General features: G+C 43.7%; 1 protein-coding gene across 11 annotated transcripts in view; it reads right to left on the bottom strand.

Annotated features, from left to right (window-relative positions):
* Positions 1-8911, bottom strand: part of SEC22A (SEC22 homolog A, vesicle trafficking protein) — a 42467-nt gene extending 33556 nt beyond the window's left edge. For 3 of the 11 annotated variants that reach the window (XM_065561502.1, XM_065561503.1, XM_065561504.1), the window contains exons 1-2: positions 8666-8835; positions 1539-1742 (exon numbers count right to left, since the gene is read on the bottom strand). In XM_065561502.1, the coding sequence (XP_065417574.1) occupies positions 1539-1720 (182 nt within the window). In that variant the 5' untranslated portion in view covers positions 1721-1742; positions 8666-8835. Of the gene's footprint in view, positions 1-1538; positions 1743-8182; positions 8295-8597 lie in introns of those variants that run through there. The other 8 variants (XM_065561500.1, XM_065561501.1, XM_005279811.3 and 5 more) reach the window with 6 other exon arrangements.
* Between the last annotated feature and the right edge of the window lie 7516 nt (positions 8912-16427).

The raw sequence follows: 16427 nt of genomic DNA, 5'->3' as shown, positions 1-16427 counted from the left end.
TACACACACAGAATCGATATTTGCTCTACCTTAACAATCATAGCTTAGGTTTCATTGCTTGCATTTATCTTAATTCACAGAGATAAAAATATCAGCCACTGAGAATATTTGTTTTGTGAAAACTGTTCTTTTTGTGTTGTCTGAAGCACAGCTACAATGAGTGGCAAAACAAAGGTAAAAGCACAAATTTGGGGGCGGGGGGAAGAGGATAATTAGTGGGGTTGTTTTTAAAATAAACTGAGAGGCTAACCCTTTACTCATATGTTGTGATAGTTATAACATTAAACAGTTACATCAATGAGCCACAGAAGTTATTAGAATACAATAGCTACCATTAAGCAGCCACATAAAACATTTCTAATTTTTTTTTTTTTAATGGTAAAATGCTTTTATAAAAACTTTTAATAAATATTTTCAAGACTTTTAAAAATATGAGTACAACTTAAAAAATTGGGGAGAGATGGAAAAGATAGAGGGTTCAGGCGACGTAAAGAGTTACCTTAAGTACTGGAAAGAAATGCAACAGCAATGTGTTAATGCAATGCGTTAATGTTCCCCATAAGGGAAACTTTAGTTTCACTGTCCAAGCTGAGTAAAGTACATAAAAGATGAAAATTAAATTAGATTTTGGTGTTTACTAAATAACTGTTTATTAATAAACTAGGCTGTTAATGATAAGATGTTTATCTCAACAGTGCACATTTAATCATGGAATATTTCCGCCATATATATATTGCATATTATTATTATTTAGATTATGGAGGCAGCTAGCATACTCCAATCAGGACGGAGGCTCTACTGAGCCAGGCGCTTTACAGATGTAGGAAAACATGGTCCCTATCCAAAGGAACATTTGCTATTGGCGTTACAAATTAAGGTAAGGGTGCAAATCCTGTATTCCTTACATATGCAATGCTCCCACTGAAGTCAATAGTAATTTTAGGTGAACAAGGCATGCAGGTTAGGCTCTATAGCCCAGATTTTTAAAAGTATCTAGACCACTGACTCCTACTGATTTCAATGAGTTAGCCACGTACATATCTGTAACAATCTGGCCCCAATTCTATAACACATTTTTATATACAGACTTACGATTTGAAAAGGTAGTAATTTTACATTCAGTTTATATTTTGATAATTCAGATCAGACAAAGAAAATAAAACTATCATAATTTCCTTGAACTACCATAACAAAAAATATCCAAGGACTAATCACAAGTCTCCTGAGCTCCTGGGGTTTTTAATGCCACACACTATCTTGAAACCAATAGGATAATAGAATAAATCTTGAAAATGCTTAATCTTGCAAGACTCTAGTAGGTCAATAATTTAAATATTTATAACAATGCAGGTTACATCAAACTAGGATTTCCACCAGAATATAAATGTCTTTAAAGTCAAACGTGTCTTAACTTTCAATTTCCAAATACAAAAATAATTGTTGATAGTTATTCTTGATTTAATTCATTACCTCTACATTGCAACTGTTAACTAACCACCACTCAGGAATGTTACAAGGATAAAAAAAGAAATTCTTACTTTATATTATACTGGCCAGCTTTCAGCATACATCTATCAGGAAGCTGAGCAAGCTTCTTGGAGAGTGTTTTAAAATATTTTCTACATTGCTGCACTCCCATGCTTTGCTCATAATCTGTAGAGGCAGATAGCGGGAGCCCATCTCTAACACGGACCACTGAGGCAGATAAGATCATAGACATTGCCAACAGATTTAGTGAAAGCCTAAAACAAAACAAACATATTCAGAAATGCAGATCAGACAAAATTAAAACAAATAAACAAAAATTGAATATGCAGCCAGAACCATTACTATCTGGTGGGCAGGTGAGGTAACTCTCAGTCAAGGCTGACGGGTTGTATGCCTGGTTCAGCCTTAATACACGGCAAGTCACAAAGGGCTTAGTCTCGAACCTAAGCTCGCACAAGAAGTCCTATTGAGTAGTCCCTACCTGTTTTTCTGACTCACAAACAGGTCACAGAATGAGACTTTTAACTTCTCTTATTAATATGTACACAATTTGTATTACCACAGCACTTAGAGACTCTGAGATTGAGGCCCTGCTATTTTTTTATTTATTATTTGTTTTACAGTAGTGCCGAGAGGCACCAATTGAGATCAAGATCACAGTGCTAGGCGCCATACATACTACATCATCTTTGTCTCACTGATCAAGAGAAGATCTTGCCCGAAGAGCTTAAAGTCTACATAGGCAAGACAGACAAAGGAGTTTTATTATTCCTATTTTATAGATCGGGAATTGAGATACAGAGAGATTAAGGCCATGACCAAGAAAAAAATTAAACAAGTGCCTAACTATCAGCATGTGAATAGTTCTACTGAATTCAGTGGGACTATGCATATGCTTTAAGTTAGGCACAAGTTTAAATATCTTGCTGAATGGAGACCGACTTGACTTAACCAAAGTAACATAGGAAACATGTGGCAGAACCAAAAATAAAACCCAGGTCTCCTGAGTCACAGTCCAGTGTCTTAACCATGATACCCTTTCTCTCTTATTTGGGTCTGAGTTCATTGATCTGTAAAATGTGTATAGCAATATCCACCTTACACAAGTATTGAGAAGTTTAAAATAAATAATGTTTGTAAAGCATGTGAAAACCATGAATGACCTACCATAAAAGGACAAAGTATAATTATTTTAAGATACATGGGATCTAACCTCGGAGGCAGGGATGGGGAAGAATAAAATAAATGTAACGTCAAGTGATTCCTATTCAAACTAAAATTTTACTTTTTGGCCCTGATGCAATGCTGCTCTCAACTTTCTCCAACAATTATATATTCTGTGGTATGCTTGGTCTGCATGTACAAAACAATATAACAAAAGGAGTTTATTAAAATATTCCTGCACAAAAGGTGGCAAATCACAGCAGACATTTTAAAACACACCCATGAAACTTTTGTCAAGAATTAAAAGATAGATAAATATTTAAAATGGCCAAACCTTTAAAAGTTACAGTAGATATATCAAAACGATCAAAAGTTTAGGAAGACAAGCATTATGTGATTCTCTAAAAGTAAAATTACTTATTTGCTTATTTGTCTGACCCCCTGTAAAACACAGGCCATAGAACTTCCCAAAAATAATTTTTAGAGCAGATCTTTCAGAAAAACATCCAATCTTGATTTTAAAACTGCCAATAATGGACAATCTCCCACGACCCCTGGTAAATTGTTCCAATGGGTAATTACTCTCACCGCTATAAATGTATGCATTATTTCCAGTATGAATTTGTCTAGCTTCAACAATTTATAATTATTTAAAGGGTATAAACTAGGGCTATCGATTAATCAGTTAACTCACGCGATTAAATCAAAAAAATTAATCGTGATTAATCGCACTGTTAAGCAATAGAATACCAATTGAAATTTATTAAATATTTTGGATGTTTTTCTACATTTTCAAATATATCGATTTCAATTACAACACACAATACAAAGTGTACAGTGCTCACTTTTTATTATCTTTGATTACAAATATTTGCACTGTAAAAATGATAAAAAAGAAATAGTGTTTTTCAATTCACCTTATACAAGTACTGTAGTGCAATCTCTTTATCATGAAAGTGCAACTTACAAATGTAGGGTTTTGGGTTTTTTTACATAACTGCACACAAAAACAAAACAATATAAAACTTTAGCGCCTACAAGTCCACTCAGTCCTACTTCTTGTTCAGCCAATCTCTAAGAGAAACAGGTTTGTTTACAGTTACAGGAGATAATGCTGCCCACTTCTTAATTACATCACCTGAAAGTGAGAACAGGCGTTCGCATGGCACTGGATATTTACATGCCAGATGCGCTAAAGATTCATATGCCTCTCATGCTTCGGCCATCGTTCCAAAGGACATGCTTCCATGCTGATGACACTCGTTAAAAAAAAAAGTGTTAATTACATTTGTGACTGAACTCCTTGGGGGAGAACTCTACATCTCCTGCTCTGTTTTACCTGTATTCTGCCATACATTTCATGTTATAGCAGTCTCGGATGATGACCCAGTACATGTCCATTTTAAGAACACTTTTGCTACAAATTTGATAAAATGCAAAGAAGATACCAATGTGAAATTTTTAAAGATAGCTACAGCACTCAACCCAAGATTTAAGAATCTGAAGAGCCTTCCAAAATCTCTAAGAGGGATGAGGTGTGCAGCATGCTTTCAGAAGTCTCAAAAGAGCAATGCTCCGATGCACAAAGTACAGAACCCAAACCATCAAAAAAGAAAATCAACCTTCTGCTAGTGGCATCTGACTTAGATAATGAAAATGAACATGTATTGGTCCGCACTGCTTTGGATTGTTATTGAGCAGAACCCGTCATCAGCATGTCCCCTGGAATGGTAGTTGAAGCATGAAGGGACATATGAATCTTTAGCGCATCTGACACATAAATATCTTGCGACACTGGCTACAACAGCAAACGTCTGTTCTCACTTTCAGGTGACATTATAAATAAGAAGCGGGCAGCGTTGTCTCCTGCAAATGTAAACAAGCTTGTTTGTCGGAGTGACTGGCTGAACAAGAAGTAGGACTGAGTGGACTTGCAGGCTCTAAAATTTTACATTGTTTTATTTTTGAATGCAGGTTTTTTTGTACATAATTCTACATTTGTAAAGTCAACTTTCATGATAAAGAGATTGCACTACATTATTTGTATTAGGTGAATTTAAAAAGACTATTTCTTTTGTTTTTTAACTGTGCAAATACTTGTAATCAAAAATAAATATAAAGAGAGCACTGTAGACTTTGTATTCTGTGTTGTAACTGAAATCAATATATTTGAAAATGTAGAAAACATCCAAAAATATTTAAATAAATGGTATTCTATTATTAACAGTGTGATTAATCGCATGATTAAAATACGGAATTTAAAACCCATTTCTATTTGACTATGTAGATTTCCAAAGTGAAGAGGACAAAGACCCATCCCTTCAGTCATTTAAAACTAGGCTGAATATTATATTATCAAGAACGGCCCTATATTGGCAGGAAGATGGACAAATGACCTACAGTAATAAAGCTCTCTGATAGCATTTATTAAATTAATCACAGCAATTTCATTTATCCCTAATCTCTTATGGGGAAAAAGGAGGAGTGCGAAAATATCAAGTAGGTAGGATTACATAATGCTATATGTATCTCTCCAAAACTCTCCCATTGCCCATATATTAAATACTGAACCCAATTTCCATTCAATCATTGTTTTACTCCCAGAATTAAGGACAAAGAATATAAATAGCCAATATCAATAATAGAGACAGCAGAACTGAGAGTGGATAAAATCCTTCTTCTAGATCTAAGTTATCTATTTTGCATATTTATTTTATTTGTAAATAAAATATTCTCATAAATCCTAGATAAATAGGGATTCAGATTAAATGAAAGCTATTTATATCAAGGCAAATTAGTCCCTCTTAAAAAGGATAAACCTCCCTGAAACCTGCCAGCTGTCTTCCATGCATTATGAAATGACAGAAAAACAAAACTTTGTTTAGACAGTCTTTTTTAATATCATTAGTGAAATATTTCTTATTAAGCCATCCAATGAATACATTTATTTCTTCTCAGTCTCCAAAGAACTGTGTCAGAAGACTGTATAAAAAGTTGTCATTTATCTTAAAAGCAAAAACAAACAAAAACACTACTACCAAGTACACTGTGGCTAAAAGAGTATATGAATGTAGAGAAATTAATAAATATACATATTTTAACTGTATGCAATTCAGCACTGCAAAACAGTCATGAAAATTTACCACTAAACAAAAATGTACTAACCCTTCCTATAACAGGATGATGGAAATTAAAAAAACAAGGAATATTTTACTCAGCTAACCAAAAATATTAAATATTTCTCTACAGCAAGCAGTTTTTTATGCATGTGTATATATGTGTACATAGAAAAATGTGATGAAGAAATATTTGTATAAATAATATCTTTAAATGTCATTTCTATCTATCCATCCAAAAGTTTAGGTATTAATCTGCACTCAATCCCTTACATATTTAGTATTTTTTCCCCAGATACTCTCTACCTCAGACTATCCTAAACTCAAGGGACCTCGCTTTCCTTACAAATATAATAGTGCGTCTCCCACCCTTCACAAATTTGTGAAAAGTACTTTACTCACTTTAAAGCCTGCTGTTTCCATTGCAGGGCCCCTGGGAATTAGGAATATGTGGTTGTGGGGTCCATGACTAATCTAATCCCAGTTTCTTCTATTGAGAAGAGGAAACTGGTAATTGTTTTTAATATGGAGGTACGTGGTTACAACTCCATATTCAGAGCTATGTTCTGAAATAAGCCTTAATATGAGGTATATATTCCTGTTTTTCCCTATGTGAAGATGGCCTTTCAGTGTGAAATGTGATACAGTGTTAGTTTTATAGTCTGAATTTTCAGGGCAATTTTTGTTTGACTCCTTTGCATAAATTTTTAATATAAGCTGTTTGAAATTGGGCTGTTGATGAGTGTCATTCATGGCAGTACCACCTTTAAAAAAAAAAAAACCCACAGCACATTGCTTAGCTTCACAAAAACAAACAGAGATGAATTCTGAGTAGATCTTGTGCAATGGGTAGTCTCTGCTCTCCAACATATGCTAGACTTCCAGCACCTCATTTTTCAGATTATCCCCTTCCAACACATGAATTTATTACATTAAACATCCACAACTAATGGATGGGATAATTTGATAGACTGCTGCCTGCTGAAGGGCTGATTGAGAGGGCAGAGTTAAGGTGTATAGTTCTTGTGGGAATAGTAAGGTGTGTGCCTGTTGTTATGTATAGTAAGTTAGGCTAACGTCTCATTTTTTTGCTTTTTCTGGGTTTGTCTCATGTCATGTGTATCAACCTTAACTGTTTCACAATTTTCTATTTATTAGTTTATTTTCTTAACTGTATAAAAGCTTTATATTGCATGCTCTAGATCAGGGGTGGGCAAACTACGGCCCGCAGGCCAGATCCAGCCCCATCAGGGCTTTGGATCCGGCCCGCAGGATTCCCAGCCCCGCGCCGCTCCCGAAAGTGGCCAGCACCACGGCCTCTGGCGGGACAGAGGGCTCCATGCGCTGCCCTCGCCTGCAGGCACTGCCCCCTGCAGCTCCCATCGGCCGGGAACAGGGAACCGCGGCTAATGGGAGTTTCAGGGGAGGTACCCGCAGGCGAGGGCAGCGCATGGAGCTGTTCCCCCCAGGGGCTGCAGAGACATGGTGCCAGCTGCTTCCGGGAGCGGCACAGGGCCAAGGCAGGCAGGGAGCCTGCCTTAGCCAAGCTTTGCGCTGCTGCCACCCTAGATCCGCTCCAGGTAAGCGGCGAAGGGCCGGAGCCCCCTGCCGCACTCCTCCTGCACCCCAACCCTCTGCCCTGAGCCCCCTGCCACCCCCCACACGCCTCCTGCACCCCCAACACCTTGCCCTGAGCCCCCTGCCGCACTCCTCCTGCACCCCAACCCTCTGCCCTGAACCCCCTGCCACACCCCACACCCCTCCTGCACCCCCAACACCTTGCCCTGAGCCCCCTGCCACACTCCTCCTGCACCCCAACCCTCTGCCCTGAGCCCCCTGCCACACCCCTCCTGCACCCCCCTCCCCCTGCCCTGAGCCCCTTCCTGCACTCCGCATCCCCTCCCACACCCCACACCCGCCCTACATTCATGGTCTTACATGAAATTTCCCCACCCAGATGTGGCCTCAGGCCAAAAAGTTTGCCCACCCCGATCTAGCTTCTGGCAGACCAAGAGAGTGGGGGAAAACTGCATATTAAAGTTAAGGAACCCTAGAATGCCCTGTCACCAACTTCCTTCTGTTTGTAACAAGGAAGCTTTTGTTTGAGCACTTTAACTGATTGCACCAGTATCATACAAATGGGAACAGAACAATCTCCCAGGTTACAAGAGCTCAGACCACTTATGCTTTGAAGGTTAGCACCAAAGCCGAGGTCTCCATGCAGAAGTCTATTAACAGCCAATGAAGATCCTGGAACTATGTTGTAATGAGCTTCAGTTATAAAATTATGCTTTATAACCAGGCTACGCAGTTCAGCACCAGTTTCCATTTCCAGGTAATGTCATTGTGTAACTCCATGTAGAGTGCAGTACAATAACCTGATCTTGGCTACAGCAGCTATCCAACACACACACCTGTGTTGCACCCATAAGTTACACGTGGCACTCTGTCCATGGCAGGAGTGGGGAGGAAACAGAGGTCACAGCTAGCGCCTGGAGGTGCCAGGGCACCTACTGCAGCCTTACACTACAGGGAAGAGGACATAGGCAGGGTTATGCCTCCCTATCTCTGAGAGGCAAGTGGCAGGTGGAATAATTCCTCCATTGCACTAGCCCCCACATCCCCTCTCCCCCACTGTATGGGACCCGGGCACCAGGAGCGGGACCCATCCCTATCCCGGCCCTCGAGAAACAGCCCATCGTTATCCCTATTCCCCGACCCCCCCGGGGCCGGAGGCGCAGGTGGGGGGCAGGGCCCATCGCTATCCCGATCCGTGCCCCCAACTTGTGCCCAGAGAAGGAGGAGACCCAGCCCTGTTCCTGCCCCTACCTGCGCCCGGGGCCCGTGGGGGAGGGGCGCCCCGGCCCATCCCTGCCCCTCCCGGCCCCAGTTCCCACCTGAGCCGCCTTCGCGCAGCCCGCACGGCCGGGTGGTCAGGCGGGCCTAGGTCTGTTGCTAGGCAACTGCTCTGCGAGGCGTAGGAGACCGTTTCGAACTACCTGCCTCACCGGAGCCGCGCCATCGGCAGCAGGACCACGTCCGCCTGCCGCAAAGCATTGTGGGGACCATCGACGTGCCCCCGCCGCAATCAATGGCAGGGCGAGGGGATAACACGTGACTCTGCGTAATCAGCAGACCGGTGCTCGGCGGCGGGGTGAGGACTGAGGAGGTGGTCGAGCTGCCGTTGCTCTCTGGTGATGTGGGGTGGTCGTAAGGGCGTGGTTGCTCAGAAGGGGTTGGGCCCCCATTGCTTTGTGGGGTGGGGACGAGGCGGTTGGGCCCCCATTGCTCTGTGGGGGTGGGACTTGGCGAGCCGCCATTGCTCTGTGGGGCTGAGACGGGACCGCCATTGCTCTGTGGGGGTGGGGAGGTAGTTCACGTTGTCAGCGATTTGTGATGCTAATGAAGTTATGGATATTGGAAAAGTTGCTACAAATGCCTGTAAAAGGCGGGGCCCTGCAGTCGGGCCCCCAAGTAGTTGATGGCTTTCAATGGGACATGGGTTCCTAACACTCCCTCAGGTGCTTGTGGATACCCCCCCCCCACCGTGTGTAAAGCGCCTGGTGAAGTTTTAACGTTATATAAATAATAATTACTGATCCTTGGTGTTTCTGCCGAGTCCACCAACACTCCCAGCTCAGCCCCAGCGGTAGCTGGCACCGGGGACTGGACTGAGACCGGGTCCAGCACTATTCACACAGACCATCAAACAATCATCTGGTAACTCAGCGAAAAGCCTCCCCACCCTATTACCAGTCCCTGATAAAAATCCTGTTTGTTTAACTTTTCTGTAATGTGACAAGCATATGCCCCAGGGACATTGTTTACTGAATAAATCAGTAGGAGCTGCACCAAGGAGGAAAGAACTTATGCCTAGATCCTCAAAGGTATTTAGGCTTTTGAGGTTCTGGGCCTTAGGGCTCAGCAGATCAAGAGGAGAAATGTAAAGAATAAAATGCATGTATAAAGGAGGGGTAGAGCCTCTGGAAAAGACAAGGTTAAGGGGACTGCAAAGTTGGCTGGATAACTTCAAAACTTAGATGGGTGAGTTGAATTGTAAGCCGTGGTACTGAACAGGTCCAGTCCTCATAGATTAAATTGAATTGGTTGGTTATTTTAGGATGTGGTTTAGAACCCTGAAATAATAAAGTGTGGCACTGTTCTGAAAAATCCTGCATAACTTACTCCTAGGGGAATTCTGCGCCACTGTGCACGTGTTTTGGGTGCCCAAGGCGGCCGGCAGAGAGGTAAATCATTGTGGGGCAGGAGGCAGGACTGGGGAAGACGCGGCTGGTGGCTCCTACCCTGTGCCAGGCTCAGCCGCTAGTCACAGCTGGGCTGGGGAAGACAGGACTTCCTCTTCGTCTGCATGGCATCTGGGGCTGGGTCAGACCCATTCCCAGATTTCTCCCCCGGCTGCAGGAAGCTCTGAAAACTCCCCCTGCCTCCTGTACCCATTGCTCCTTAGCTACAGGGGGAGGGATCCCTATACAGGGAGCTGCTCCCCCATCCGCCCAACCCCCGTGCATCCAGACCCCTGTGCGGAGCCTCACCCCCCACACACATACTCAGAACCCCCCAGGAGCTCCACTTCCCCTGCACGTGGACCCCTGATGAGCCATCCGCACCTGGATCCCCACCCCACTGAGTCCCACTCCCCCAGCAACTGGACACTCATTGAGTCCTCCCCCCATACCTCTGCTGAGCTCTATACCCCCCACACCCAAACGCCACCTGCTGAACCCCAACCACCTTCACCTGGATCCCCCTGCGGAGTCCCTTTACCGTTGCACCCAGAACCTCCCCGCCCTCCCCCCAACAAGCCCCTGAGCATCCAGATCCCCACACACACACAGATCCCCCACTGAGCCAATCACACCCAGATTTCCCCACACAGAACCCTCTCATCCCACACCTGGATCACCCACACTGAGACCCTCTACACTTGGATCCTGTCTTGCTGAGCCTGCGTGTCCAAACTGAGCGGCAGGGCCTTGGGATAGGCCCGGTCCTTGCGCTGTGTCAGGGTTGGGTGCAGCTTCACAGCTGAATCTGTGTCCCGGGGGAGCTGCACAGTGATCTCCCACCTCTGAGCAGCCAGTGTCATGGGCTTTCCCAGTGATGTGCTGGAGCCTCCACATTTATTTGACAAATAACATTTGCAGAATTTTTAATTTTTTGGTGCAGAATGCCCTCAGGAGTAATAATTGTAGGAGTCACCAGTTGACTTGTGCGAGAAGCTACTGAAAGACTACTAGGGCTGTGTCCACTGTGTGGTTGAAACCAAGCAAGCACAAACTTTGAACAAGGTTTGCCTACCCAATCTGGACATATTTTCCCCCTCCTCTGAGAAGTCTGCAATACCACCAAGTCATCTATGGTACTGTTTTATAACCGAGATCTCAGAAAAGCCTCTGGGCTAGAGAAAGTATTCAAGCAGCAATAGGAACCAGTCCTGCAAACACATGACTGTCAAACCATAGGCACTGACTCTCAGGGTGCTCTGGGGCTGGAGCACCCATGGGGGAAAAAATGGTGGATGCAGCACTGTCAGCCCCCAAGTCAGCTCCTCCCCTTCTCCCCTCCTGTCAGTGGTCCCACCAATCAGCGCCTACCCCTCCTTCCTTCCTTCCCTCCCTGCACCTCCCGCCTGCTACGATCCACTGTTCCATGGCTTGCAGGAGGCCCTGGGAGGAGTGGGGAAGGAGCGAGGGTGGGGTGAGCTCAGGGGAGGGAAGGGGCAGAGGTGGGGTGGGGCCTTGGGGGAAGGGGTGGAGTAGGGGCTGGGCCTGGGGCAGAGCCAGCTCGAGCAACCCCCGGCACGTTAGAAAGTTAGCGCCTCTGTGCCCTACTGTTTCTCGCACAGTGTTTCACCCCAAGGGTAAAATTCTGGTTCTGTTGAAGTCAATGGACGTTTTGGCCATTATTCCATTCCATTATGGAAGTTAGGGCCATCATTTCACCCCAAATATTTACAAAACATGAATCAGATCCCCCAAAATCATGACAATGGCTTAAAAATCAGAACACTGATTAGGTGTTTGTGTTTTTGTTAGAGCTTGTAGAGGTCACACTTACAAGCTTTTGTCCACAACCATGAGATCAAGAACCTTATACTGTTTTTAAATGAAAGTTGACATTCACAGATAAGAAGGTGAGCCTAGCATCTGGGACTTTAAGAAAAACACCAAATATTGTGACTCTCATAACAAAATTGTGAGAGTTGGCAATACAGTCACTGCTTCAGTGGTTTCAATGCTTTTGTTGCTAGCACATTTGAGGTGGGAGTGTCGTCAGGGTGATAAAGAACGTCCGTGAAACATAGTTTATTTCTTTGTTCACATGTTTTCCTGTGTTTTTCTGTTGGAATTTTCTCAAGAGTCCATTCGGGAGGCAGAAGGGTTGTTCCTTAGAGCAACAGTGTTTCATTCTCTGGAACCTTACAAAATGTGAAGAAACCCAGTAATATCACATAAGGAACCTCACCACTAATAAATGCATTTGCTACAACAATTGTGGCATGCTCTCTTTCACACAAAATACTTAGTGTCTCTAATCTTCACACGACATCTCAATCAGTCTGCAAAGTAAGAAGCTCCAATGAGATTGACAAGTGTATTTTTATTTTCAGCGCCATCAATCCTGGATTTGTAGAAATAAAACAAGATGAGCTATTTTTGATTATCATGTAACAAACCATTCCAATAATAAAGGTCTCACTTCAGGGCTTTTTGTCTCTATTTAGTTTATTTCCTGTTCAGTGGGAAAAAATGAACTGAAAAACTACATTAATGTACTCCTAGTAGGCATAATCCCTTTAGTTCCCTACATTACTGTAATTGAACACATCACCAGACTTTGTTTGTATTCAAATATTTCCAGAGAAGGAAAATCATTCCAAGCTGATCACATCACAAGGCCAGAAATTTCAGTAGACGCCATTTAAACAATTACAATAAATAAAAGCATTATTTATTAATAAGATTGTACAATAAACACTTCATTTATATTCATAGAACTCTGGGTCCCTAAAGAAATTTACCTTTGAATATAATAATATCCACAACAAACTTTGCATAAGTAGAGTTATGATGTTATAGCCGTAATTTAATTCAGAAAGATAGAAAGTAGCCTTAGCAGGGCTGGAAAGCATTATTAGGTACTGTAAAATCAAATAAGATTATAATTGAGTGGGATGGAAATGTAGCTCTATAGAACAGTAACTCACCAAGACAGAGTAAGAATACCGTGTCTTTTGAATAACATTCATATTTTATTTATTATTGATTAGCAGGTAAGGCTGAACAGAGACTGTAGCCGCAATATGCACATTGGATACCTTGCTATATTTGAGAATGCCATACTTTATCGCTGAGAGAAATGCAAGCTTAAAGTTTTTAAAGGTTACTGGTACAATAGAACCGGTTGCCCAGTCCTCTATCCCCTGGGTAGCTCAGGGAGTCAGCCAGGTGGGGATCCGACTGCCGAACTTCCCAGGTAGATCAGTCAGCTCACGCACCTGCCAGGCAGGCAGCCTGGCATCTGAGGATCCAGGACTCCCAGGCAGCCCACCAGCCTGTTCCATCCGAAAATCTTCAGCCAGCGCTACTGAGGGCAGAGTTGACCCTGTATAGGAACTTGCTTAACAATTCTCTCAAGCCAAAATGGGATCCAAATCTGGCTTTCAGGTCTTGATTCAGCAAGCCACTTAGGAACATGATGAAGTCCATCCCTATTTAGGAAAGCACTTGAGCACAGACTGAAGTGCCACTGAAGTCAGTGGGATTTCAGCATGTACTTAAGTGCATTGCTGAATCAGGACCTTGGAGCCTTGTTGGCTGTGCAGGGCTACCAGGTGTCAAAAGTAGTAGAACATGCCTCAAACAACTGCAAACTCAGGGCCAAATTCTGCACCAGTGTAACTGATTGGAGCAGTCACTCATGGTGTCAGAAGATGTGACTCTGAATAAAGCCAGGGTGCTTGTCTGTTGAGTAAGAAAATGCCGTTTTTACATACTCACTTTCCTGCCCATCATTGCACGTTAATGATTAAGGCTAGGATTTAGTCATGGGCCCCCGGGACTGATGCTCGGGTGCTCCCCAGGTCCACTGCTGCAGCTGCCCCGGGACCACCGCCGCTGGGGTGCTCCCTGGGGCCAGCCGCATTGGCTGCTGCAGCTGCGGAGGTTCCGTGACCTCCATGACAGAATCGCAGCCTTATTATTTCATACTATAATGCTTCTCTTGTTGAAGTAGATGGTCACGTTAGAGCTCCTCAGTAGGTGAAAAAAAAAAATCAAAAGCCTCTCTGATGGGGAGTCCACCCCACATTAGTTAACCTTAATTAACCTTATAGGCTGCACTTGGAGGTGAGTCAAGATCTGCTAAAGCCTAGGCCAGGTCTCCACTACAGACCTATATCAGTATCACTACATAGCTTGGAGGTGTGAAAAATTCACACCCCAAGTGATGTAGTTATACTGACCTAACCCGCCCTGTAGACAGTGCTATGTTGACAAAAGGGCTTCTGTCGACATGGCTCTCAGAGGTGGATTAACTACACCGATGGGAGACTCTCCCCCTTTGGTGTAGTCGTGTTTTCACTAAAATGCTGCAGCAGTGCTGTATGTGAAGACAAGCCCTAATTGAAGATGAAGCCCACCTGGGCAGGAGCTTGTATAAAGCCAGCAAGGTGACAACAGTTGGGGGCTGCAGGTAGGAGCTCTGCAGTCACTCCCAAGAGAGAAGGGAAGTTAGCTAGGGCTGTAAGGAGATAGTTGGCAGCCACTCTTTGAGCACAGAGAGGTGGCTAGGAGGAAACCCAGGCGGAGAAAGCCCTGGGATCCTGTCCCTGATGGAAGGGTTTACCAGAGGAGTTGGGGGGAAGAAAGCCTGTGGAAAACAGAGTAGGAAGAGCCCAGGGAAAGAGCAGCAAGGAGGAGACTCTATAGACCTTGGCTGACGATGATAGTGTCCCTGGGCTGGAACCCGAAGTAGTGGGCAGGCCTGGGTTGCCGTACAGCCTGGGAATTGTCATGGAGGATGGTCTGGGATGGTGTACGGTTGGTCCAGCAAGACGATACCCTGGAAGGGGAAAACTATATAGTGACATGGCCAAAGGGCTGAGTCACAAAGAGAGAATAACCTGAGCTCTGGAGAGCAAGAGGGACCATGGGATAAGTGAGCAACAGAAGGCTGGACTGAAGGAAAGTTGATCCCCAGACCCAGCACCCCCTTCCCCCCCTCCCCCGACACCTCCACACAGTACTTCCTATTCCAAGGGGGGTTAGATACTGTCAGTTTAACAGCAATAAAAATGGGGGTGAGCGCATTGTTAATACACTTTAATAACGATTTAATTTAGTTTTATGTACTGTACAAATGAAGACTGCATTCTGTTATGCCTATCACTGGTTTATGGCCATTGGAACTACACGTTGGAATCCATTATCATCCTGAGGCACAAAAATTAAATACGCTGGACAGGGACATCGGCATGGGAAGAATTATTATGTATTTAAATAGTTGAGAGGTACCAAAGTGTGAGTGGGACTAGTGCACTGGGTAAATCCAGTCTGCTACAGTAGGTAAATCTAGTGCCCTAGATAAAACCCCTGCTTCTCTTTACAAGCAAAGCCTGTTACTTTTGCACCATTTCTTGCTTCTCTCTCAGCTAACTGTGCACATATTTAGCATGTGGACTGTGGTGGCTTTATACATTTGCTGCCAAATAAGCTGTAAGAACTAATCAGATCACGGAGAACTGCACATGTTAATGAACCAGGCTCTCTCTATTGAATGCCCAGTATATATGAAGCCATTTAAGTGGGGCATCAGAGGCCACTTTCTAAAGATTTTGTTCATAAGGGAACTGTTTTCCTTTGACGAGTACTTGATGAGATTGAGTACTGTAGACTAGGAGGTAAAGTAATATCTGTAAAATCTGACTAACTCTTTGGAAGGCCAATATGGAGAACAAATTAGTAGTGGTTCCAGACTAATAAGAATAATAAAAACTACTAGACTGCTATGGAATTCTACAGAGGGACAGCAATGAATGTTGCTGTGGTATACGATGCTGCCCTTGCTGCTTCCTGTATGGCTTTGTTCACGGGAGTGCTGGCTGGCTGGATCTTGTGTGTTTCAGGATGTCTAGGAGTTTATATATTGTGTCCTGGATCTCCTCTAAAGAGATTTGGAGCTCTTCTGCCACCCTCCATAGCAGCTCCAGGAATTGCTGTGGTCATCGAGAGGAGACAGTGAAGCTGGATCAGGAGATGAGGAAGTTACCTTCATCAGTAAGCAGCAGAACCAGTTCATATTCCTCCTTTTCTCTGAGCTCAGGAGAAAGTTCTAGTTGCTTTGTGAGGGGTGATATGACTCAGTATTAGACACCACAGCCTCTGGGTGTCACAACATGTACAGGTCTCATAAGCCCCAAAGGCTAATAATAGGGGTTGAAGAGGGTTGTGAAAGTCCCGAAGACATGGGTCCCGTTGGACCCGAGGGGGTGATCCCAGTTGGACATGGCTGGTTTCACAAAGCTCTTGATCTCATGTCTGGACTGATCTCCCTTGTTGATATCGATGATGGTTCCTCCAGCACATCTGATTTTCCCAATGACAAAAAGGTCAGATTGGGCTCAATAGGCAGTGCAGT

This window comes from Chrysemys picta, chromosome 11 (assembly GCF_011386835.1).
Source record: "Chrysemys picta bellii isolate R12L10 chromosome 11, ASM1138683v2, whole genome shotgun sequence".
Lineage (NCBI taxonomy): Eukaryota > Metazoa > Chordata > Testudines > Emydidae > Chrysemys > Chrysemys picta.
The sequence above is the reverse complement of the archived record's forward strand: the minus strand, read 5'-3'. Positions and strand labels throughout refer to the sequence as shown.